The sequence below is a fragment of the Balaenoptera borealis genome (assembly GCF_965194805.1).
Source record: "Balaenoptera borealis genome assembly, chromosome: 1".
NCBI lineage: Eukaryota > Metazoa > Chordata > Mammalia > Artiodactyla > Balaenopteridae > Balaenoptera > Balaenoptera borealis.
This window is the reverse complement of record NC_138860.1, coordinates 141222540-141246669: the sequence shown is the minus strand read 5'-3', so window position 1 is coordinate 141246669 and position 24130 is coordinate 141222540. Positions and strand designations below refer to the sequence as shown.

At 38.5% G+C, this 24130-nt stretch overlaps 1 protein-coding gene across 21 annotated transcripts in view; it reads left to right on the top strand.

The window, feature by feature from the left end:
- Nucleotides 1–24130, top strand: part of PATJ (PATJ crumbs cell polarity complex component) — a 350711-nt gene that overhangs the window by 306755 nt on the left and 19826 nt on the right. For 19 of the 21 annotated variants that reach the window (XM_082356311.1, XM_082356308.1, XM_082356317.1 and 16 more), the window contains 7 exons: nucleotides 3336–3529; nucleotides 6104–6251; nucleotides 7354–7440; nucleotides 10867–10981; nucleotides 11730–11767; nucleotides 14857–14979; nucleotides 15727–15831. In XM_082356311.1, the coding sequence (XP_082212437.1) occupies nucleotides 3336–3529; nucleotides 6104–6251; nucleotides 7354–7440; nucleotides 10867–10981; nucleotides 11730–11767; nucleotides 14857–14979; nucleotides 15727–15831 (810 nt within the window). Of the gene's footprint in view, nucleotides 1–3335; nucleotides 3530–4709; nucleotides 6081–6103; nucleotides 6252–7353; nucleotides 7441–10866; nucleotides 10982–11729; nucleotides 11768–14856; nucleotides 14980–15726; nucleotides 15832–24130 lie in introns of those variants that run through there. The other 2 variants (XM_082356326.1, XM_082356319.1) reach the window with 2 other exon arrangements.

The window sequence follows — 24130 nt, the reverse complement described above, 5'->3', positions numbered from 1 at the left end:
GATGGTTGCACAGGTATAAATTCACATAAATTCACAGTATAAATCTTTAAATATGTAGTGTTTATTTTATAGCAGTTATACCTCAATAAAAGAAAAATTTTTAATTTATCTATCTGTATTGAATAGACCCTCAGCTGTAGCTGCTGTCTTCCATAAAATATATTCGTGTATAAGTGAACACTCAGGACAGATAAGCATGAAGAAAGCAAATTTGTTTTAACTGCAAGGAGAATTTGAAAGGTCAACTAAACCATTTCCTGGCATCTGGCCGAATTTATTACCCAGTGTGGATGGATGGTCTACACTTCTCATTAAAGATAGCCAGACAGGCTCTTCTCTCACCCCAGACAGGATCTTGTCCACAAAAGCATACTGTGTGTTTAGTTAAGAAATGTAGCTCTCAGGTTGGTCAAGGAACATGTTTCCCTTCTAAGCAGCTTTAGGTTCCACATTGGAACTTGTTCCAATTGTGGCTGTTGTGTACAGATGCATAATGAGGCATAGTCAGCCTGGGGCCTGCAGGTTGCCTCGAGAAGAAGACAGGCCAGCTTTGGTGATACATTTTGAGACTGTACTTTTTCCAAACAATGGCTTCTCTGCTCATGAGAGTCCTCTGCATGGTGCAGGCTGGCCTTCCATGGTTTTATACTATCCTCATGTTAAATGAGGACACGCCAGGTTTTGCTTACAAAGATATAGTCAAATAATTTTTTAGCCTGGTAAGATTTATGATTCTGTGATTAACATGGACTGTCTTCTTTCTGGTTCTTTTTTAAGGTTCAGTCCCTCCTCTTACCCTACACCTATTCCCATTATCCCTGTCTATTTTTGTGCAAGTGGGAGCAGAAAGAGTAGAGGACTAATGCCTGGTTTTCCCTGGGGGGGGGGGGGTAAAATAATGAGGAACTGCTGCCCTAGTTTGGTTATTCTTTCCTTCCAAAGCAGCAGTTCACCCATTTCCCCGAATGCCTGTCCTCCCCAAGGGACATGATATACTCCCATTGACAACTGGGGCTCCCTATGGCCCTTCTCAAATAGGGAACCCTGCTATTACCACTCCTACCCCTCTACAATCAATGTTCTAAATAATGCATCCGGTGCTTATGTAAGACACTTAAGGTAATACATCACTGCACAATATTCTAGCCACACAGCAATATTTCTCTTACAGTTATTGGTGCATTTAATGGTGTCTCTTGATAAGCAGAGGAGAAAATGAAAACTGTGAACTTGGAACAGATCACTTTGATTTGAGGAGACATCTTGATGCTGGCATTTAGTGTGAATTGCTTTTGTAATATTAGAGTTAATGACAATGCTTTTAATTAAAAGCATAATTATTAGGGCCTTTCAAAGGGTATTTTAGAGGCTTAGAGAATTCACCTTCAGTCACGGAGGTAACTTTTTTTCAGTTGAGTAGCAGAAGTGGTCTTGTGTGCCATCTATTGGAATACAGGAAAATAATCAGCTCAGACCACATTTTCTGGAGACATTCTTTTCCCCTTTGTCTGTGGGTTTACCTCACAAACAGTGAAAGTGCATTCGTGGGCCTGAAGTGCATTCGTGGGCCTAAAGTAACAGTGAATGCTGGCACTGAGAAAATACAGCCCTGACTGCAGTTACTTCAATTCCTTTTAAAACTACCAATTCCTAACTTCTGTCAAGCTTAACTGTATGCCAAGCCCTGTGCCAAATGTACTACAGGGTTTATTTCATTTAATCCTCACAACACTACATGGATATTATGATTATTGTTATTATTATTATCTCCAATTTGTGGAAGACAGAGTTGAAGCTGGCCTTGAGTAATCTATGTAAGGTTTCACATAGTAAGTTAAAATCAGCCCTCAAACCGAATTCCATCTATATCCAAAACCCCTGCTTAAACACTGTTATTCTGGGTGTAGTTAATCTAAGTGAGTTCACAGACCCACCAAGATACACCAGAAAAGAAAAAGCAGCTTGAAAATTAGGCTTTTAAACAATTTCTTGACTCATAGCGTCAGCTTTAAATAATAGCTCAGAAGTCACCACCTCCAAGAAGGGCTCATTCTTCTCTTCTCCCTTCTCTGTAACCATTCTTTATGCATGAGTCCTGAGTCTTTGGAATGTTAGAACTAGAAGAGCCTTAGACCAGCCCCTCATTGTACAGATGAAGGAATGGAGGTCCAGAGGTAGGCTTGACCTGCCCAGGACACACAGGGATGGACCAAAACACAGACTGAAACCAACATCTTGAGAGAACTCTGTCATCCACCTGGCCATGGCCTGGGCCCATCCTTCCCTTGGTTTGGCTCTTTTCCTAGCTGGGACCTTGAAGAAGTGACCCATGAGTCCCTTCATTTGAGCCTGGGCTACTCTGCCTCTTAATTTCTCCGTTGTGTCAAATTGAGTTACCAACATCAATACTTGATTTTTGCTGTGGCAGGGAGCTCCAAAAACCCATTCTAAGAATAAGATGAGGCAGCATGGTATAGAGACTAAGGGTGGAAAGATAATCTGGGTTCAAATTGTGGCTCCTCCATGTACTAGCTTTGTAACCTTGGTCAAGTCACTTTAACCTCTCCATGCTTCAGTTTCCTCATCTGTAAAATGGTAATAGTATCAGAGAGTTAGTGTAAGATTGAATGAGGAAATTCTCATAAAGGGCTAATACACAAGCATTTATTAAGTAAATAAATAAGTTGGCTATGATTGCCATTTAACAGACAAGGAAATGGAAGCTCACAGAGGTTACATGACTTGCCAAAATTCACATGATTTTCTAGAAGCGGGGCCATGGTTTTACTCAGTGCTGTTTCCAGTATAGTCTGCTGTCTAATGCATGGTCCTGTCTATGCTCACTCAGATACAGATTCAAATGAGTGGACTTCAGGGAGTCTTTGACACTGTCAGAAATACCAGTCCCTCATTGCCTTCTGGCCTGTTCTGAAGTAGTCATGATGTTAGCAATTAAGAGTGAGGATGTCAAATTCAATCAGCAAACTGAGTCCAAAAAATGCTGACCAAATGCTAATGTTTATTTCCCCTTTGACCTCAATTAAATGAGCCAAGTAGTCCCTGCTGTCTCATGTTGAGTTCACAGTAAAGTTCACAGCCACCTAAAATTGCATTATCATGTGTACTAACCCACCCTCTATGCTCATTTGGGGTGGGGGAGTGTAAGGATTACGTCCTTTGTATCTGAAGCAGCTATGACTGCTAGTGGTCACTCCCTGTGTGCTTTGGGAATGGCTGGACATTTCTGGAGGTTTTTCACTGGTTGGGTCAAGGAGCTCCCCCAGACAGAGAGGCCTCTGCTGTCAGCAGCCCATCTTGGATGCCCGTCGTTCCAGGTTAATGGGATTGACCTGCGGAGCGCCAGCCACGAAGAAGCCATCACAGCCCTGAGGCAGACCCCCCAGAAGGTGCGACTGGTGGTATATAGAGACGAGGCACACTACAGAGATGAGGAGAACTTAGAGATTTTCCCCGTGGATCTGCAGAAGAAGGCTGGCCGAGGACTGGGCCTGAGCATCGTTGGGAAGCGGTAAGGAAACGCTGTGAAGGTCAGGATTGATTGGCCTCGTTCCTTCAGAGTTTTAAGGGCTAAAGCCTATAAACACTGAAAGATAAAGCTTAGTGTAAACTAATGATATGATTTCTAAAATTAACATTTTTATGAATACTTGAATGAGATAGGTCATGTTTCTGAGCAAGATCTTAGCCCAAAAATGTGTCATATAAAGATAGAACTCTAAGCCCAGTTGACCCAGACTGTTCAGACTTTTATCCCCATGGAGAGTAAGAACAGAGTTTCCAAGGTTCTTTCAACTTGGAGTCACTTAGATCTGAGGCTTGCAGGGGTTAATTAAAGCAACCACACCCAAGAAACAGCTGATATCAAGAAAGAGATTTATATATACAATGTTGGGTTAGGAAAATTGCTTTGCCATAGAGTACCATGTTAATTTCATACTCAGTTAACTTAAACTAGTTGAGTAGTTCCTGAGACCAGCTGAGTTGACATAGTCGATAGACATAGATTCTTCATGACTATAGTTTTCTATTAAGACAGATGTCCCCAAAATAATAGCTTGCAGCAAAAATGTAGGTAGATCCTCGTGGCTAGGCTACTCTTTTGAAATCTATGCTGCTTGCCCGTGTGATAGGAATTGCAGTAATTACTCCAGAATAATATTAACAGGTTAGAAAAGTAAGTAAAATTTTGAAACTGCAATTCTAGCTTCCACAGTTTACTGGCTTTAGATATCTAGTGTGCATTTATTCCAACAGGGCTGCAGGATTTTCATGTAACACCCCAATATAGCCTTAAATGGCATCAAACATATTCTTAGGAAGAATTGAAGTTGGTTTTATATATCTTGTGTCATGTGCCCTCACAGACCTCTGATGACTAGCCTAGTGGGTTTTTTCCAGCAGTCCAAGCTGTTATTAAGATACTAGCTACCATTTTTGAGCACTGATTTTTGCGCCACGTACTGTGCTCTCATGATCTCTTTTTTACTTCAGCACCATAAAACCATCAATTTGGAAATGCATTATGAAACAAGAGAGCTGAGACTCATATTTCTAAGCAAACTCAGTGGACATCTGGGTACAGAGCAACTGACAGAGCCCATGTTGAAGTTTGCTTTCTTGCTGTGATGCATACACGTGCCTGGAGAGATTCCATTTAGAGTAATGGTTTTTCCTTTATTGTCTCGTAGTGGATTGATGAAATAATCTTCATACAACACCAGCATTTTAGATTGAGTTTGTAAGGAACATTTATATTCCTTAGCACAAAAGTTTTCATTATAAAAGATAAGATGTAGGGACTTCCCTGGTGGCACAGTGGTTAAGAATCTGCCTGCTAATGCAGGGAACACAGGTTCAAGCCCTGGTCCGGGAAGATCCCACATGCCATGGCCTGTGCGCCACAACTACTGAGTCTGCGCTCTAGAGCCTGCGAGCCACAACTACTGAGCCTGCGTGCCAAAACTACTGAAGCCTGTGTGCTTAGAACCTGAGCTCCGCAACAAGAGAAGCCACTGCAATGAGAAGCCCGCGCACTGCAACGAAGAGTAGCCCCCGCTCACCGCAACTAGAGAAAGCCCGCGCGCAGCAACAAAGGCCCAACGCAGCCAAAAATAATAAATAAATAAAATTAAAAAACAAAAACCCATCTGAGCTAGAATGAGTTCATCTTTTTTAAAAAAAAAAAAAGATAAGATGTATAAGCTCTCAAAATTCACAATTCTTTGCCTAGCAATTCCACGACTAGGAATTTATCCTAACGATATGCTTGTAGATATGTTATTCACTGCACATAGTTTGCAGTAGCTAAAGAATGGAAATAACCTATTGATATATGTCCACCAATAGTTTACTAATAAATGAAATTAAGGAACATTCATAGAATAGTATGTAGCCATAGAAAGAAAACATTGAGGAAGCTCCAAGTGCTAATAAAGACCAGTTGCCAAGGTATTAAGTGAAAAAAACAAAGTTAAAGAAAACAAAACTGAGGGAAAAAAGGAGTGTATGTGCATGTATATCCATTTACAAGCATGTGTACTATACCCACATGCATTTGCTTACGTATACACAGAATATCTCTTGGAGATACCCAAGAAATGAGTAACATTGGTTACCTCTGAGAGGGAAACTTGGGGACAGGGGAACAGAGGTGAGAGGTGAACTCCCCCCCGCCTTTTTAACCTCTTGAATTTTGAGACATTTATTTATTCATCAAATAAATAAACATAATTAAAACCTTAAAGTAATGAAGGCAGGGAAAGAGAGGGAGAATGAGAAAAAAACTAGAAGTAGATCATATGATAATAATTGAGCTGATCTCTAAGGAAATAACCTGTACGTTTTAATAGTACTTAATTCTACTTGTTAAAGTGAATTTCCATTTTATTTCACTAAAATTATCCTCTTGCAGAAATTATGCCCTTGGGCCAATGAAAGTGAATATTACAGGCAACGTAAATAGGTATAAGCTATTTAAAGGACAAGCACTCTGAGGTTTATCATTTGGGAAGAATATCAGTAATCTCAGAATTAGTATAGAAATATTAGGTTGTGCCATTACACTGCTTTATGGTATTCACAGAAATGGAAGTGGAGTGTTTATTTCTGACATCGTGAAAGGTGGAGCCGCAGACCTTGATGGGAGATTGATTCAGGGAGACCAGATCTTATCTGTGAATGGGGAGGACATGAGAAGTGCCTCCCAGGAAACAGTGGCCACTGTCCTCAAGGTGAGTCCCTAGCTGCTTTCTGCGTGGCTGGTATAACTCAAGTCCAATGGGAACAGTTCTAATCTGGCTTGTTTATAAAATGTGTTGAATTTTATGCTGATTCTAGTTTCTTACTAGAGACCTAATATCTGATTATTTTAACCAATCAGGAATAGCTCTAAAAGAAAGCAATTATACTGAATAACAGGATTGAAGGGAACCCTGTTTGGGGATTTAAGCTAGTTTTTCATACTTGTGAGAATTCCGAGTATCCTCAATTGTCCTCTAAATGCATTTGATGGGACAGGTTCTCCTGGAGTCAGAAAATGTATCCTCCTCCCTCTTGGGCTATATTAACATGAATTCATCAAATCCAGCGTTTATTGCTTGAAGGAACATTAAAGATTGTGAAAGACCAAGTCCTTCATCTCACAGTGAAGTCTGAGAAAGTAGAATGGCATGCCCAAGATCGCAGAGCTGCGCTTGAGGCGTTTTCCTGCCACCCAAGCTGTCTCTCACTGAAGTTGCCGGGAGGCTAAGGCTCAAGGTTCCCTTCCAAGTGTCTCTGCCACATGGACCCTACCTCCCTTGGAAGAAACTGGTTAATAAAAATCCTTGTAAATTGCCATTCAGCTATAACCAGGTGTATCTTACTCTGTTTCACAAATACTATAGCTGTAGGAGCTTTTGCAAAGATAAATGAATTTTATTTTAAAATCCTGCTTTCCTAAAATAGTCAACTATCAGTTATTACTCAAGAGAGGACTTGTATTAGATTACCTCTGTGTTTGATTTTTCTGTCCTCCTTTTCACCACTTTTTCTTAATCATTTCACCGCTTGCAAATACTTTCATCAGAAGGGAAAAGGAAGAGAAAGGAGGTGAATTGAAATGTAATCCTTTTAATGTGTTTAAAGAAGTCGCAAAATCATGAGATGAATAGCATTGAGTTGATAAATTTTTGTGACCTTGTGTGATTTTTTTGATAACTGAATTTCCTTTCTACCTTCAGCCTTCATCAGCCATTTACAGTTCTTGGCTGCAGAGAGATGAATGGAGGCACTGCCATGAGAATTTAGAACACAAATCCTACTGTTTTTCACCTCTGTTCTTGTCTTCCCAAGTGTGCACAGGGGCTTGTGCAGCTAGAGATTGGAAGACTCCGAGCTGGTTCCTGGACCTCCTCGAGGAAGACATCACAGAACAGTCAGGTTGTTGATGGCTTCCCGTTAGACTGGCTCACCTGTCCCAATTGAGAGAAAGTTCCCCATTTCATAAATGATTGTTTGGAAATAATGTGTAATATACAGCATATTCACAACACCAAGTTCAGTGTACTTTAATGTGCTTGAAATAGAAAGTGAAAGGTGGGATGGGAATTCATTAATCCCTAGATTTTTCTCTCCTTTATTGCCTGCAAATGTTTTCTTAGAACCCCTTTTCTCTCCCACTATTAGTTCTATATTGCCTAGGCATTGCATGTACACAGCTGTGTTTATTTTAAAAAGAAAGAAGTAACATCTGGTGGCAATTTGACCCTCATTAGCACAGCATTGTTCTATTCATTCAATTAAATATTGCTATAAAGTTAACTTGTGAATAGCCACTCACACATGCTGAGAGCAATTAATGGTATATTCCTGGGAGACCAAAGTGGGGGGGGGGGTTTCTCCTGTGGGAGGGAGGCCTTAGTGGGTGATATTTTGTGGGTTAGCAAACATCTCATGTTTATTTGCAAGGCTGATGTAAGTGCCACTTTTTTTTCAACAAAGTATATTTCACTGTATTTTTTTTTTTTTTTCATTGTAATGGCTGACAAAATCAAGACGGTAGACAATATGTTAAGTCCCATTTGGTACATAATGAAACTACAGAAACTTACATGGGACCCCCAATCCCTTTTGTGGGTTATTAGATGGGCCTTTGTTTTGAGGTTAAAAGCACGACTTTCGGTCTCCTTCCTAATTTCCTTAAAGCCTCTCCAAGACCTTTGTTTAGATGATGTTCTGATTTTATGGTTAGCACACAGGTGCTTCTGGAATTAAGTTAGCTGCCCCTTTTGCCTCATTGGTGTTAGAAAATGAGTGAAGAAAAGCAACATTGTTCAGATAGGATCACAGATTAGCTGGCTTGTCTTAGATAATCATCAGAGCAATCAAACCCAATAAACATCATGTTAAGTTTGGAACTTTTTTTTTTTTTTTGCATTTCTGGTTTATGTAATGGGCAGCAAATATCATGTGTACTAAGAGACAGTGGTGCAGTAGGATTCTAGAGGTCAGTAGTTGGTGAGGACTCTGACCAGACTTGTATCAAAAGTGGGAACTTGAGATGCAAAATAGTTGTCTCGACTTCTTCCTTAATGGAAGACTCAACTTGAGTGATTTCATTGAAGCCCTATTGTACATAGAGGTTAGAATGCAGAATGAACAATACTGGAGATGAAATTTTTCTTCCTGGAGAGTATAGGAGGGCAACACAGAAGGGGTTCAATTGGGTCTCACTCCAAAAGGAGTTTGATAGATTGAAAAGAGAGAAAAGGTATCCCAGACAGAGGATGTAGCCTAGGCAAAGGCACAAAGGGGTACAAGGAATTCCAGTGTTTTAAGAAAATTTAGGACTGACAGGTGAGGTGGTAGGTAGAACTGGATTTCTGTCCTTGAGGAATGTATATGTGCATCTTAGTGATGAATAAAGTTTACACTCAGGTTAAATACAAAGCTAACACATTTAGAGGCTCTATTATTAAAGGTCAAAAACCCACCATGACCATTTATCTGTTATGTAAATGTGAGCTGTCATATTTCAGAAACCTGGGACGAAGTATCAAATACTTTTCTTTAACCTCTTTGCACAGAATTTTAATTTCAGAGGGTAGAAGTTTAATTCAATTTTAAGCAAAACAGAAAATATATATTATCCTTACTTTGTCCTTAAAATTATGACCCAGATGATATGAGTGTCTGTACTGTTATGTAGCTAATGGGAAGAAGGCTTGTAGCAGGCTGTGAAAAGGAAGTGTCCTCCATCTTCAAGAATTGAATATCAACCCATGACCCAGATGGAGAAAAAGAGGAACCCATTCCCAAACATTTCCCCTCCAAACCTTTTTAAAGCAGTCAGGACTCTCTAGGGGCACAGATTTCCTTCTGGGCAATTATAAGATAGGGAGGCAGATGCCTCCTTTTGAGGGTCTAGGAGAACTTTAACTCGTTGACTTGGCCTAGAGAAAGTGGGTTCATTAAGAGAGCTCTTCTAGCCATGGGGCTACCAAGCCTCTTTTTAAAAAAATTGTTCTCCTACCAACCAGGAAAGAGTATCTTTACTCTGCAGAGGAAAATGTATAATGGTAAAAACACTTGAGAAATCTTTTCCTCAGATAACTGAGGGAGCACTGCCAGGCAAAGTTCATATTTCTAAAGGCCTTGACAAACACAGTGTTCTGAGATTTTGTTTAGGCAAAGGTTATAATATGCTGTACTTCCTCATTTCTGAGTAGTTATTATAGCACCATTGATTTAAATCATATCCTTTCAGGAAAAATGTAAAAACACTCCTTTATATATATATATATCCATTGTGAAGTGTACTGATGTCTGTAACTTACTCTGAAATGAATTTTTTTTTAAAGGCAAATTGAGTGATGAATAGATATGTAACAAAAAATATATAGTAAAATATTAATTGTGGAATCTAGGTGGTGTGTCTACTGTATCATTCAACTTTTCTGTATATTTGAAATTTTTCATATTTAAGGAATGTTAAAACATTAAACAACTTTCATCATACTAAGGAAATGGATCAAATTATAATTTGTCAGGTAATAATTATGGTCTTAGGTTTACCTCAAAATTTTGAGGCAGTTAAAGCATAACCGTGAGAATTCGATAGAAAAAATTCTTTATTCATTAGTGGTGTCATTGTTTTCTGCATTGGAAAGATCCTTCACTGTGCATATGATTTTCCTTGCATATGATTTTCATTGAATAGCCACTAGCCAGACATGACTATACATTATCTAAATTTATTTAAATAAACGTTAGATTTATTTTAAAAAGACAGTAATGGAGGTATAGCAGATTGAGCTGAATTATTACCAACTCTAGGAAAATCTTTGAGGAAAAAAAAAATTTTAATATTCCTAAAATAACATATTCCCCTGATATTTACTGCTTTTTCTTACAGTTGAGGGTTCTATTTGATCAAGTTCCCATAACTCTAGATTTTATTATATTTGTTTTAGCAAAAATAGATCAGTAATTTAGATAAAAAGAAAATAAATGTTGCCTGTAGTCCCAAATGACACTTAGTGTGGCATTAACTAATCATACGTAAACACTGTGTAACAGGCTAGGAAAATGTTTCTGATTTCACGTGGAACACAAAGAGCTGAAATTACTGCACGTTTTCTACCTCGACGATTGAAACCACATATAAAAGCACGTATAACGGAGAAAGCAGTGGAGCAAATGTTAAATGGGATTGTTTAGGGTGATAAGAGAGGGAGCGTGAGTAATTTTTGTTTTCTTTTCTGGCCTCCACGGAATCTTCTATTACATGGTTAGGGCTACTTCAGTAAGTAAAATAGTAATGAGAAGTATGAATTTCTAAGACTGACCACTGCGTTTCCTTTTCAGCCGAGTCAGTGCAGCACCCACAGCAGCCTTCACCCTTCCCTTGCTCCTGTTATCACCAGCCTGCACAACCTGGTCGGCACAAAAAGAGCTTCGGATCCTTCCCCCAAAAACTCAGGTATTACTTGAGACACACCCTCAGCAAAACGATCCCTGTTACCCAATTAAAAAAATTTTTTTTTAAATTTTTTATCGGAGTATAGTTGATTTACAATGTTGTGTTAGTTTCAGGTGTACAGCAAAAATATTTTTAAATCTTTGAACATGGCCACATAAGCCCCAAGCTTTCTGAAAGTCCTGTTCTAAAGGAAGGAAAGCCATAGAGATTCGTTTTTGGAATGGGCCTTTAACTTTACGCATGAAAGAGAGAAAAGCAGAAATCTAAAGTACTTCATAAAGTAAAACCATTTCCAAAGAGAAAATTTAAAAATTACAGGTCCCTCGAGGAAGGTCAGAAGTGCATATCCCATCATGGGTGGGGTGGGGAAGGCATCTTTTTAAGCCTTTCCTTGGGTAAGATTATCTTTGATTAAGGCAGAAAAATGTTCAGTGAAACAAAAGTGGCTCACCCTCCAAGCCATTTAATCACCATATTCCAGGCAGCGGCTGCTACAGGCCATCAGCTTTTGTCAGACCAAATGATTATGGCCACATCTATCTCAAACAGAGAGGACTTGTTTAAAATAGAGGACATATCCCCTGATTGATGGTCGCCAGTTTGAATTTTGAGAAAGGGTATAATGCCTGCTTGCCTCAGTATTCTCTCCTGAAAGACCTAGAAAATGATACCATTTTCATGGGAAAATATTATATCCTAAATATATTGTCTCTTACTTTTAAAAAGTTAATTTGTTGCTTCTTCATAGGCACGGATGTGGGACTAAGGACCATTGAGATAATCAGGGTAAGTCAGTTATTTTGCTTTTTTTCTAATTTGTGTTGCATAATATGTACATCTTTCCCTCAATACAATATATTGGATTGTTAGTGTGTTCTTTTAAGTTACTGAAGGCAATATATGGTCTATGTGACACAAGCAGACTTAGGAAAATATAGTAAAGCACATACATGACCACTGTGAACTTTTTGGTACACCACATTCACTTCATTTTGTGCACTGTGTTTAAATTTTAAAAAACAAAAAATGGTATCATATTAGACATATTCTTGCAGCTTGTCATTTTAGTTTAAAGCATGGACTTTTAGCCGTGTGAATAACTATTTTTTGACAGCAGATGGTATGATTTTTGTCAGTTACATAGTATTCCATTGTATGAATGTGCTGTAATTTTTCTTAACCAATGTCCTCTTATTAAACAGTTAGCATATTTCTCAACTTTTGCCATCTTTTATAGCAAAATGTCTTTGTATTTTCTTTTTGGATCATATCATGGGTGATTTCTTTAGAATTATTTCTTAGAAATGAAATTGTTGAGTCAAAATCCACACTCGTTTAAAGGCTTTTATATATAATGCCAAATTGCCCTCCTGAGAAGATTGTGTAAAATGCGTTTCAGTTCATAAAGTTGTCAAATCCTGATTTTCAGATTCCTGAAAATCCTGTGCGATGTTTCAGACTCCGGTGTGATATCCAGAATATTGGCAAGCAGTTTTATTTTGCTTATTCTTACCATTAAATTTGGGATTCAAGAAATAGTGAAAAAATTATGACCTTGTTGTAATCATGGATCAACTTCAGTAAAGTGATATCCAGCTTAACTTAGTTCTCTGGACTCAATTATAGTTGTGTTTAAAGACACTCTACCATTATTAGCTCTATGACCTTTGTCAAGTTACTTAACCTCAATTTGCTTATCTGTAGATTGGGGGTGATAACCCTTACCTCACAAGGTAAATCTTGTTGTGTGGATTAAATGAGGTATAATGCATACAGTATACTTAGCATAGTACCTAGTTCATCATGAGTGTCCAGGAATTCATTATTATTAACTACAGCTTTGACTAAATCTGCCTTATTTGTTCCCAGTATCTTTCCACCAGAGCGGCAACTCAAATGTTCCTCGGATGGGGAAGTTAAATGTACCAACATGTGCATAATTAAGGATAAATTAAGGAAACATCACAATGGATTTGAACAAAGCCAAATTATTCCATAAATTTCTCCTCATTCCACGATTTATAACATATTATTTTATGTTTCCTTAGTCATTTCAGCTGCTTGTTTTTACAGGCTTTTATAAAAAGGCCTGCTCCTACCCACCCTGTTCTCCCACATACGATCCGAGCAGAAACTTCATAATGGAACGCATCTTACCATTTGCATGTAGGGTTTTACTACTGATGCATTCAGAAAATAGAAGCTAGACACAAACACTTTGGAAAACAGAATATTAAAGTTGTTGTCATTTTGTTCTTTTTCCTTTGTCCAACTTTATCGAGGTCAAATTGAAACACACTAACCTGTGTATATTTTTAAGTGATCAGGTAAAACTGCAGAAGCCTTGCAACCCTATTGGTCCCTTTTCTGCAACCACTCCCCTAACATTTATGTCATTGTTGTCATATGTTTACATCTACATAAATTGAGAACCCCACCAGACAATGGTGTCATCTTGGCTTTAAACTGTCCTGCATATTTGAAAAAACTTAACAAGAAATTGATCACATTTTACTGGTTCTCTGCATGTTGAGTAACTTAGGGGTTCTTCCCAGCCCTGGTGAATGTTATGCTGTGTAGACTCTGAGGAATGCTGGTGTTTATGTTTTAGCAGGCATCCACCCAGTTAGGCTCAGACTGCAAGTTATGTCACCTTTTGTAAGTGGTGGTTCAAAACTCAGTTCAGTTCCCGAGTGTGGGTCTGTCCCTCATATGCGTGGCTTAGACTGAGCCTGAGAGTTCTGTGGATTCACTCACAGAGGGACAGGATCCCCTTCTCTGACTCTCTCTACTCTAGTTTTCTTCCTTCATTCTCCAGCCATCGGGGCTCCTTTTCCTGGTTCCTCTGACCAGAAAGATGGGAGTTAACATCAAAGTTTTAGCAGTTTGCCCCACCTTTACAGCTCCTTGACTGGGTCTTGTCTTCAGGACAAAGCTGCCAGGAAAACAACTGGGAGATACACCCTCTGCTGTCGTTTCTCCAAGTTTTGGCTCTCCACCACAATTTCTTTGAGTGTCATTACTTTTCAGAAGTCTCAGGTAGTTGTACTTTAAATTTTGACAAGAGGTCTTCATTTTCATCAGTAGGAGAAAGATGCTATAGAGTGTGTATGCCACCATGCTGAAACTGGAACTTGTCATTTATTCTTTTAGTGATTTTTAAAATATTAACCCTGGGATATAAATGTGGGGGAAACCTGCACAAAGGCCAGAATCTCTTCACCAGGGTTGGAGTGAACAAACTGCCTCATCTCTTAATCTCAGAGAACATTTTCGGTCGCATGTTACTTCTCTCTCCAAACTCTGTAGTCACTACAGTGGGTGTCCTCAAAGATCCTTTGTTCTAGCACAGTCCTGCAGCTCTTTCAGAGCCAAGTGTGTTTGTTCACACCCAGAAGAGCATGAGATGTGCAGTAATTTAATTGTAAACACCATATGAGGACATACTTGCCAAGTCTGCATCAAAATTGGCCACTACACTGAGCAGTAGCATAGGGTTTTTTTCTTTGTTTTTTTTGTTTTTACTCCTCCTGTTGCCTTTTACTGAGCCCTTTCTGTGGGCCAGGACTGCACTATATCACCTCATTTAATCCTCAGATCAACACTGTGAGGTAGGTGGTTTTCTTCCCACTTTATGCGTAGGGATGGAAGCTCTAAGAGGTTAAGGAACTTCTTTAGGACCCCCAGCTAATTAAGTACTGCAGCTAATTAAGAGCTGAAACACTGGCCTTTCTGACTTCAAAGGCGCTATGGTTAACTCCTATGTTACCCTAGCCTCCTGCATCACGGAGGGATTTTATTCAACAGCTATCTGGGGACAGTCAGGTTGTGGCTCTTTGTTAAACATATAAGTCTTGTTTTCCTTCTTTTTTTAGGAGCTCAGTGATGCCCTTGGAATCAGTATTGCTGGAGGAAGAGGAAGTCCCTTAGGAGATATCCCAATATTTATTGCCATGATTCAGGCCAGCGGTGTGGCCGCACGTACACAGAAGCTTAAAGTAAACAAAGGGGATGGTGAAGTGCTCTCAGCATGTGATGCGGTGGGTGGGAGAGGACATGGCAGCCAGGGGCACTGTGTTTAAAACTGGAATTCCAGCAGCCATCAGAGACCCACACTGAGGGCAAAATGCATTGGAGAAAGTTTATACCTGAAATTCATTATGTCCCTGAACATATAAAAATAGTATCGTTTGTGTCAAAGCTTCTCAATGAAAGAAGAAATTGCAGCTCATTTGCAAAGTCTCCCATATCATTTTTAGCACCTCATTCCACCCAAAATTGATTTTCACCTGAGAGATTTGACCTTAGACTCTTCCTTCCACCAAAAGAATCAACATCCTTATGAATTTTTTTCCCCCATCGCTCCTTAATCTTAACTTAGGTAGAAAAAATAAAGCAGAAAACATTTGGCTTCCTCAATAGAGCTTTATTGAACTGGTAATTTGTACCCCCCACTATTACTGGCAAATGGATGTATGCAACACTACCATTACCAAGGTACAAAAGTGGCCTGCCGGGCCTTTTAATAATCAAATCTGACCCCTTTCTTGTTTCTCTGATTGGTCTGTATTTGGGGAAAGCCATAAAAATTCCTCATGCTTCTGGAACATGCATACACAATAGAGACACAGAATCTTCACAATAGCCACAAATGGGAAATATGACTTACAAAGAATTTTAAGCATTCTTCTCAAATTTAATTTTTCTTAATGATAGTGATTTTTCTCGCACTTTTGTACCTCCAGGTTGGAGATCGGATTGTCAGCATTAATGGGCAACCTTTGGATGGGCTGTCTCATGCGGACGTGGTTAATCTGCTAAAGAACGCCTACGGGCGCATTATCCTGCAGGTATTGCGATCAATGGAACTCGCAGCTGCGAGAGGCAGATAAGTGGTGTGCAAAAAAGATTGAGCGTCTCTGGCAGGAGGCATCACCGCCCAGCAGGGTGCCTGCCGATGTGAATTATGAAGGTTGAAAGCAAGAAATTATTATTTGTATTCAGAAATTCTTTAATGCCACCCATACAGGCAGTGAACATGATTATATGAAAGCGTAACAAGGGGAGAAAAATTACCCTTTGCTTCACATGATAAATCAACAAGGCTTTTAGCTTCTGGCATTCTTTTGTAAATCAAAGTTTGCAAGGAATAGAAAATGATTTCTTTTCTTATGCCCCAAAACTGTGTCTGAACTGCCCAAGTGCTGTTTCTTCCACTCCTTTTAAAGGAAGGGAAAAGTAACAATGCTCTTTCTCCTGTAGCATAAATGATTGCCAACACTGCTAAATGCTCACCGCATAGTAGTCATCAACTAAGGCAGACAATCATATTTCACCTGTGGTCCCCAAGAGTATTGTCCAGAGGCACAGGGAAATATACCAGGAAGTAAAAACGAGGTGTGCTGTTAATCACCCCTCCTTCGATTTCAGCACTTTGAATATCTCTGAGATTGATATCGTGTAGTGAGTGAGAGGCAGCGTACTGGCAGCAAGTTTTGTTAATGAGTTCCCCCCAAAATGTATGATTATAATCACCATACTTCTGCAGGGGTAGTATTAAATGGTTTATAGGTAAAAAGAATAAAATCCACCATTTAGTATCTCAGAGAGAGGGCAAGCCAGCCCCTCCAGTCATTCTAGCCTTTAAATAATCAGTTCGAATTGAAACACCATACCTTTGGGGAGAACCAGTTTGTGGTGCTTAACTCTCACATCTCAAAGGTCTAAGTCCAAAGTGCCGAAACAGACATTTTAAAAAAAGTCAGTGGCTTTCAGTACATAGGAAAGGAATCGTAAAGTACTGCCAGTGGTTTCAAGGGAGTTTATGTGATAGGCAACATATTATTCAATGATCTGGGTCCCCAGGTTTCTGTGGAACACAGACAGAAACCCTGTGTGGACTGGCTGTAGAGTCGGCTTCCTTTGTCCTCATCCTCAGGGGTTACCTCTCATCCCACCTTCCACTGCTCCGTCATCCTCAGAACCTGCAAATCCTTGCTTTTTCTTGTTTGCAGCCCTTGCTCTTCCTTCGAGTTATGCTGACCCCTAGAGACCGTACAAGTGCAACTCTTCAATCGCAGAGCTGTGGCCCATTAGTTATACGGAATTTTACCAGGAAGTTATCAAATGATAACTATGTCAAGCAAAAAAAAGTGTTTCCCTTAGCAGAATCTGGTATTATTAACATTTTTATATACCAATATAATTTGTTCAGCTCCACCTTCTTCACAAAGAAATGAGAAGACTCGGTGTAAAAGTGTAACATTACGTAAAGTACTTTAAGTGGAAATGAACTCATGCTCTCCCATGAAGAATTAACCCTTCATTCAGCCAAATTTGCCACTATTAACATACTTTTGAAGGGATTCCTTATTTTTCCTCTTTCTGCATTTTAAGAAAATGACTTTTGGTTTCAGAATGTTCTCTTGTGTTAATCACATTAGTTGGTGGTGGTATTTTGTAACAGGTGCTGTTAAAAGCTTAATGGAATCCTTTGGGATTTTGACAGTTGTGATCTACACAACGCTGGGTATGGAGCACATGTGCTCTCAAAGGCTTTAAACACAGAACTCAGGAAATTCTTACGCCCTGCATCAGACGCCTTTCAGTTGCATAGTCGTATTCACTTTAATTAAAACGATGTGCATGGAATGGTACCAGCAATACAATTATCACAGCTGACTTGTCAGTAGGTAATCATTTTTATTATCAGGTGAGCCAGCCCATTGTCAGAGTAATAGAGAAGGTCAGATAGTTGTGTCTGATGACGTGGAAAAGACTTATTGTCGGTGCAGCATGGGAAGTGGTCAGCAAGTGCTGATGGCACAGGGAAGATTAGGTCTGGGTCAGTGGACTGGAGGGTGCAGAAGGGGAAGAGAGTGGAGGAGACAACTTCTGGAAGCTTCTCCCCGTAGTTTAAATTGCTATTGCTAGGTGTAGTAAGGAAGTAGATATTTCTGCCTTTAAAGTCTTATTATCAAGTTTAGATGGTTTCTTACTGTCAATTATAGATTGGTCAGTGGGGATTGATTTGGGTATAGGGGTCATTTCAAATGTTCTCAACTATATTTGCTTCTGTAGTCTGATAGTTTGCCTGGTTTAGTGCTTTTGTCTATGAACTACCATAAAACCTGTTTTGGACAAAATCAGGTAACCCAGACTCTCTTCTAGAAAATTTTGTTTGTTTTTACCTCTTTCTTTGACAATATAGAAGATAAAAAGAGCACATTAGGGATTTTTATCACTAAAGGAACTTGTGGGGCTTGTTCTGGATCCAAACATTTTAGAACGTAGAATGTGGATGGAGGCAGCACTAACTAAACCAGGGAATATAGGAAGGGCATGTTGGGAGAGAACATTGTATTTTGAGGCATCCAGGTGGAGATATCCAGCAGGCAGAGGAAATGGGCTCCCAATACTCGGGGAGACTTCAGTGCTGGAAACGGGATAGATAAAGCCATCTGAGGCTTCTTGGGGTCGACATCCCCACTGCCTGGCACATTATACTTCATAGCTATTGGTTGAATAAATGAATGTAAACAGTGGAGACAAAGACAGAGGATCAAGGCTTGGAGTCAGCAGCAACTATGGAGAGCAGGAGAAGAGAGTCTGAAGTCAGGGAGATTAACTAAGGGTCTGTCTACAAAGTAGTTTGGGAGGTCCTTGGGGACACCCTCCAGAACACAAAAAACCTGATGTAAGAGGGAGAGAGAGATGTGTCATGTTCAAGATAATATAGAGAAAACAGTGATTTCTCTTGTGCACCCTCTTTTGAAAATGGAAGAGAAAAAATAAGACACAGGATTAATTCAGGAGGTCCAGTATCCAACAACCAGGAGTTTAAAAAAGAAAAACAGAAAAATAAAAAAGAAAGGAAATAAATTTAACTTAAGGTCCATTAATCACTGAGCAAAATAAATAAAAGAAGAATAATACCTGTATACTACATTCTAAAACTTTCAAAGAGAAAAGTATAAGCTACTTACAAAAGAACAAGAGGTTCAAATGTCACCTGACTCATTTTCAGCAATATATTTCTGAGAAAATTACTTTAGCATATACTCCAACAAAAGAGGAAAGTAAGAGAGAGGGAAGCAGGTGGATCCAATGCTAAGGAACATGGAAGTCCCAGGACAGCTGTGCAGCAGGCAGAGAGAAAAACTTGTCCAAGTCGGGGCAGGAGAAGAGGGCTCTAAGAGAAATGCCTCTGAATTAGAAGAAAAAAAAAAGGAACAGATAGATGACCTTGTATGTTTAACTGAATTGGAGGTTTAAGATCCAATTAAGTTGGAAAGTTTGGGGCTGAATTAGTGATAAGTATATACAAATTAAACAAAATAAGATCATTATTAACCTTGAGGACAATAAACTTATACCAAAAAAAGAGAGACAGAGAAATGTAATCCTAGTATAGTAGTTGGCTCAGTATGAATAACATTTATATAAACATAAGTCATAATAAAACTGATAGAACAAAACATCATGATGCATGAAATATTAGTAGCATGAGAGTTTGAGATGTGTTCATGGAGATGAAAATATAAGAGTTAAATCTTCAAAGTTGAAATAACAGTTTTGGAAAGCGTTAAAACTACAAAGGTTTAACTATATCTAAAGAAACATAAGAAACAAGTAGAACTTAAAAATATAAAAGTTAAGTGTCAGATTTTGGCAAGCTAAATTTTCTTCTGTTGGAATAGGGCGTCTATTGATGTCATCAAGATGATAAATTTCAAAATAGTCTTATAAAGTGTATTATTTAGCCTATACCTCTAGAATTGAAAAGAGAAATGTTCAATCTGTATCTAGGGAATGAGAGTGTTGAATTTTTTTTATCATGTACTGTAATACTTAATTTTTAATCATGTGCACACAAAAGGAAATATACTAGGAAAATATAATAGAAAAGAACCAGGAGTTAAGAATACAGGTACTAGACCCTAAAGGACAAAAGAATTTTAAGAATAGCACACTTGAGCAGAAGCAAGAAGAACTATAATCCTGCAGCCTGTGGAACAAAACCTACATTCACAGAAAGATACACAAGATGAAAAGGCAGAGGGCTATGTACCAGATTAAAGAACAGGATAAAACGCCAGAAAAACAACTAAATGAAGTGGAGATAGGCAACCTTCCAGAAAAAGAATTCAGAATAATGACAGTGAAGATGATCCAGGACTTTGGAAAAAGAATGGAGGCAAAGATCGAGAAGATGCAAGAAATGTTTAACAAAGACGTAGAAAAATTAAAGAACAAACAAACAGAGATGAACAATATAATAACTGAAATGAAAACTACACTAGAAGGAATCAATAGCAGAATAACTGAGGCAGAACGGATAAATGACCTGGAAGACAGAATGGTGGAATTCACTGCTGCGGAACAGAATAAAGAAAAAAGAATGAAAAGAAATGAAGACAGCCTAAGAGACCTCTGGGACAACATTAAACACAACAACATTCGCATTATAGGGGTCCCAGAAGGAGAAGAGAGAGAGAAAGGATCTGAGAAAATATTGGAAGAGATTATAGTTGAAAACTTCCCTAACATGGGAAAGGAAATAGCCACCCAAGTCCAGGAAGCACAGCGAGTCCCATACAGGATAAACCCAAGGAGAAACACGCCGAGACACATAGTAATCAAATTGGCAAAAATTAAAGACAAACAAAAATTATTGAAAGCAGCAAGGGAAAAACGACAAATAACATACAGGGGAACTCCCATAAGGTTAACAGCTGATTTCTCAGCAGAAACTCTACAAGCCAGAAGGGAGTGGCATGATATACTTAAAGTGATGAAAGGGAAGAACCTACAACCAAGATTACTCTACCCGGCAAGGATCTCATTCAGATTCGATGGAGAAATCAAAAGCTTTACAGACAAGCAAAAGCTAAGAGAATTCAGCACCACCAAACCAGCTCTACAACAAATGCTAAAGGAACTTCTCTAAGTGGGAAACACAACAGAAGAAAAGGACCTACAAAAACAAACCCAAAACAATTGAGAAAATGGTCATAGGAACATACATATTGATAATTACCTTAAACGTGAAAGGATTAAATGCTCTAACCAAAAGACACAGGCTCACTGAATGGATACAAAAACAAGACCCATATATATGCTGTCTACAAGAGACCCACTTCAGACCTAGGGACACATACAGACTGAAAGTGAGGGGATGGAAAAAGATATTCCATGCAAATGGAAGTCAAAAGAAAGCTGGAGTAGCAATACTCATATCAGATAAAATAGACTTTAAAATAAAGAATGTTACAAGAGACAAGGAAGGACAGTACCTAATGATCAAGAGATCAATCCAAGAAGAAGATATAACAATTATAAATATATATGCACCCAACATAGGAGCACCTCATTACATGAGGCAACTGCTAACACCTATAACAGAGGAAATTGACAGTAACACAGTAATAGTGGGGGACTTTAACACCTCACTTAACACCAATGGACAGATCATCCAAAATGAGAATAAATAAGAAAACAGAAGCTTTAAATGACACAATAGACCAGATAGATTTCATTGATATTTATAGGACATTCCATCCAAAAACAGCAGATTACACTTTCTTCTCAAGTGCGCACGGAACATTCTCCAGGATAGATCACATCTTGGGTCACAAATCAAGCCTCAGTAAATTTAAGAAAACTGAAATCATATCAAGCATCTTTTCTGAACACAATGCTATGAGATTAGAAATCAATTACAGGGAAAAAAACGTAAAAAGACAAACACATGGAGGCTAAACAATACGTTACTAAATAACCAAGAGATCACTGAAGAAATCAAAGAGGAAATCAAAAAATACCTAGAGACAAATGACAATGAAAACACGACGATCCAAAACCTATGGGTGGCAGCAGAAGCAGTTCTAAGAGGGAAGTTTATAGCTATACAAACCTATCTCAGGAAACAAGAAAAATCTCAAATAAACAATCTAACCTTACACCTAAAGGAACTAGAGGAAGAAGAACAAACAAAACCCAAAGTTAGTAGAAGGAAAGAAATCATAAAGATCAGAGCAGAAATAAATGAAATAGAAACCAAGAAAACAAGAGCAAAGATCAATAAAACTAAAAGCTGGTTCTTTGAGAAGATAAACAAAATTGATAAACCATTAGCCAGACTCATCAAGAAAAAGAGGGAGAGGACTCACATCAATAAAATTAGAAATGATAAAGGAGAAGTTACAACAGACACCACAGAAATACAAAGCATCCTAAGAGACTACTACAAGCAACTCTATGCCAACAAAATGGACAACCTGGAAGAAATGGACAAATTCTTAGAAAAGCACAACCTTCCGAGACTGAACCAGGAAGAAACAGAAAATATGAACAGACCAATCACAAGTAATGAAATTGAAACTGTGATTAAAAATCTTCCAACAAACAAAAGTCCAGGACCAGATGGCTTCACAGGTGAATTCTATCAAACATTTAGAGAGGAGCTAACACCCATCCTTCTCAAACTCCTCCAAAAAATTGCAGAGAAAGAAACACTCCCAAACTCATTCTATGAGGCCACCATCATGCTGATACCAAAACCAGACAAAGACACTACAAAAAAAGAAAATTACAGACCAATATCACTGATGAATATAGATGCAAAAATCCTCAGCCAAATACTAGCAAACAGAATCCAACAACACATTAAAAGGATCATACACCATGATCAAGTGGGATTTATCCCAGGGATGCAAGGATTCTTCAATATATGCAAGTCAATCAATGTGATACACCATATTAACAAATTGAAGAAGAAAAACCATATGATCATCTCAATAGATGCAGAAAAAGCTTTTGACAAAATTCAACACCCATTTATGATAAAAACTCTCCAGAAAGTGGGCATAGAGGGAACCTACCTCAACATAATAAAAGCCATATATGACAAACCCACAGGAAACATCATTCTCAATGGTGAAAAACTGAAAGCATTTCCTCTTAGATCAGGAACAAGACAAGGATGTCCACTATTATTCAACATAGTTTTGGAAGTCCTAGCCATGGCAATCAGAGAAGAAAAAGAAATAAAAGGAATACACATTGGAAAAGAAGAAGTAAAACTGTCACTGTTTGCAGATGACATGATACTATACATAGAGAATCCTAAAGATGCCACCAGAAAACTACTAGAGCTAATCAATGAATTTGGTAAAGTTGCAGGATACAAAATTAATGCACAGAAATGTCTTGCATTCCTATACACTAATGATGAAAAATCTGAAAGAGAAATTAAGGAAACACTCCCATTTACCATTGCAACAAAAAGAATAAAATACCTAGGAATAAACCTACCTAGGGAGACAAAAGACCTGTATGCAGAAAACTATAAGACACTGATGAAAGAAATTAAAGATGATACCAACAGATGGAGAGATATACCATGTTCTTGGATTGGAAGAATCAGTATTGTGAAAATGACTATACTACCCAAAGCAATCTACAGAGTCAATGCAATCCCTATCAAATTACCAATGGCATTTTTTACAGAACTAGAACAAAAAATGTTAACATTTGTATGGAGACACAAAAGACTCCGAATAGCCAAAGCAGTCTTGAGGGAAAAAAAACGGAGCTGGAAGAATCAGACTCCCTGACTTCAGACTATACTACAAAGCTACAGTAATCAAGACAATATAGTACTAGCACAAAAACAGAAACATAGATCAATGGAACAAGATAGAAAGCCCAGAGATAAACCCACGCACCTGTGGTCAACTCATCTATGACAAAGGAGGCAAGGATATATAATGGAGAAAAGAAAGTCTCTTCAATAAGTGGTGCTGGGAAAACTGGACAGCTACATGTAAAAGAATGAAATTAGAACACTCCCTAACACCATATACGAAAATAAACTCAAAATGGATTAGAGACCTAAATGTAAGACCGGACACTATAAAACTCTTAGCGGAAAACATAGGAAGAACAGTCTTTGACATAAATCACACAGCAAGATCTTTTTTGATCCACCTCCTAGAGTAATGGAAATAAAAACAAAAATAAACAAATGGGATCTAATGAAACTTAAAAGCTTTTGCACAGCAAAGGAAACCATAAACAAGACGAAAAGACAACCCTCAGCATGGGAGAAAGTATTTGCGAACGAATCAACGGACAAAGGATTAATCT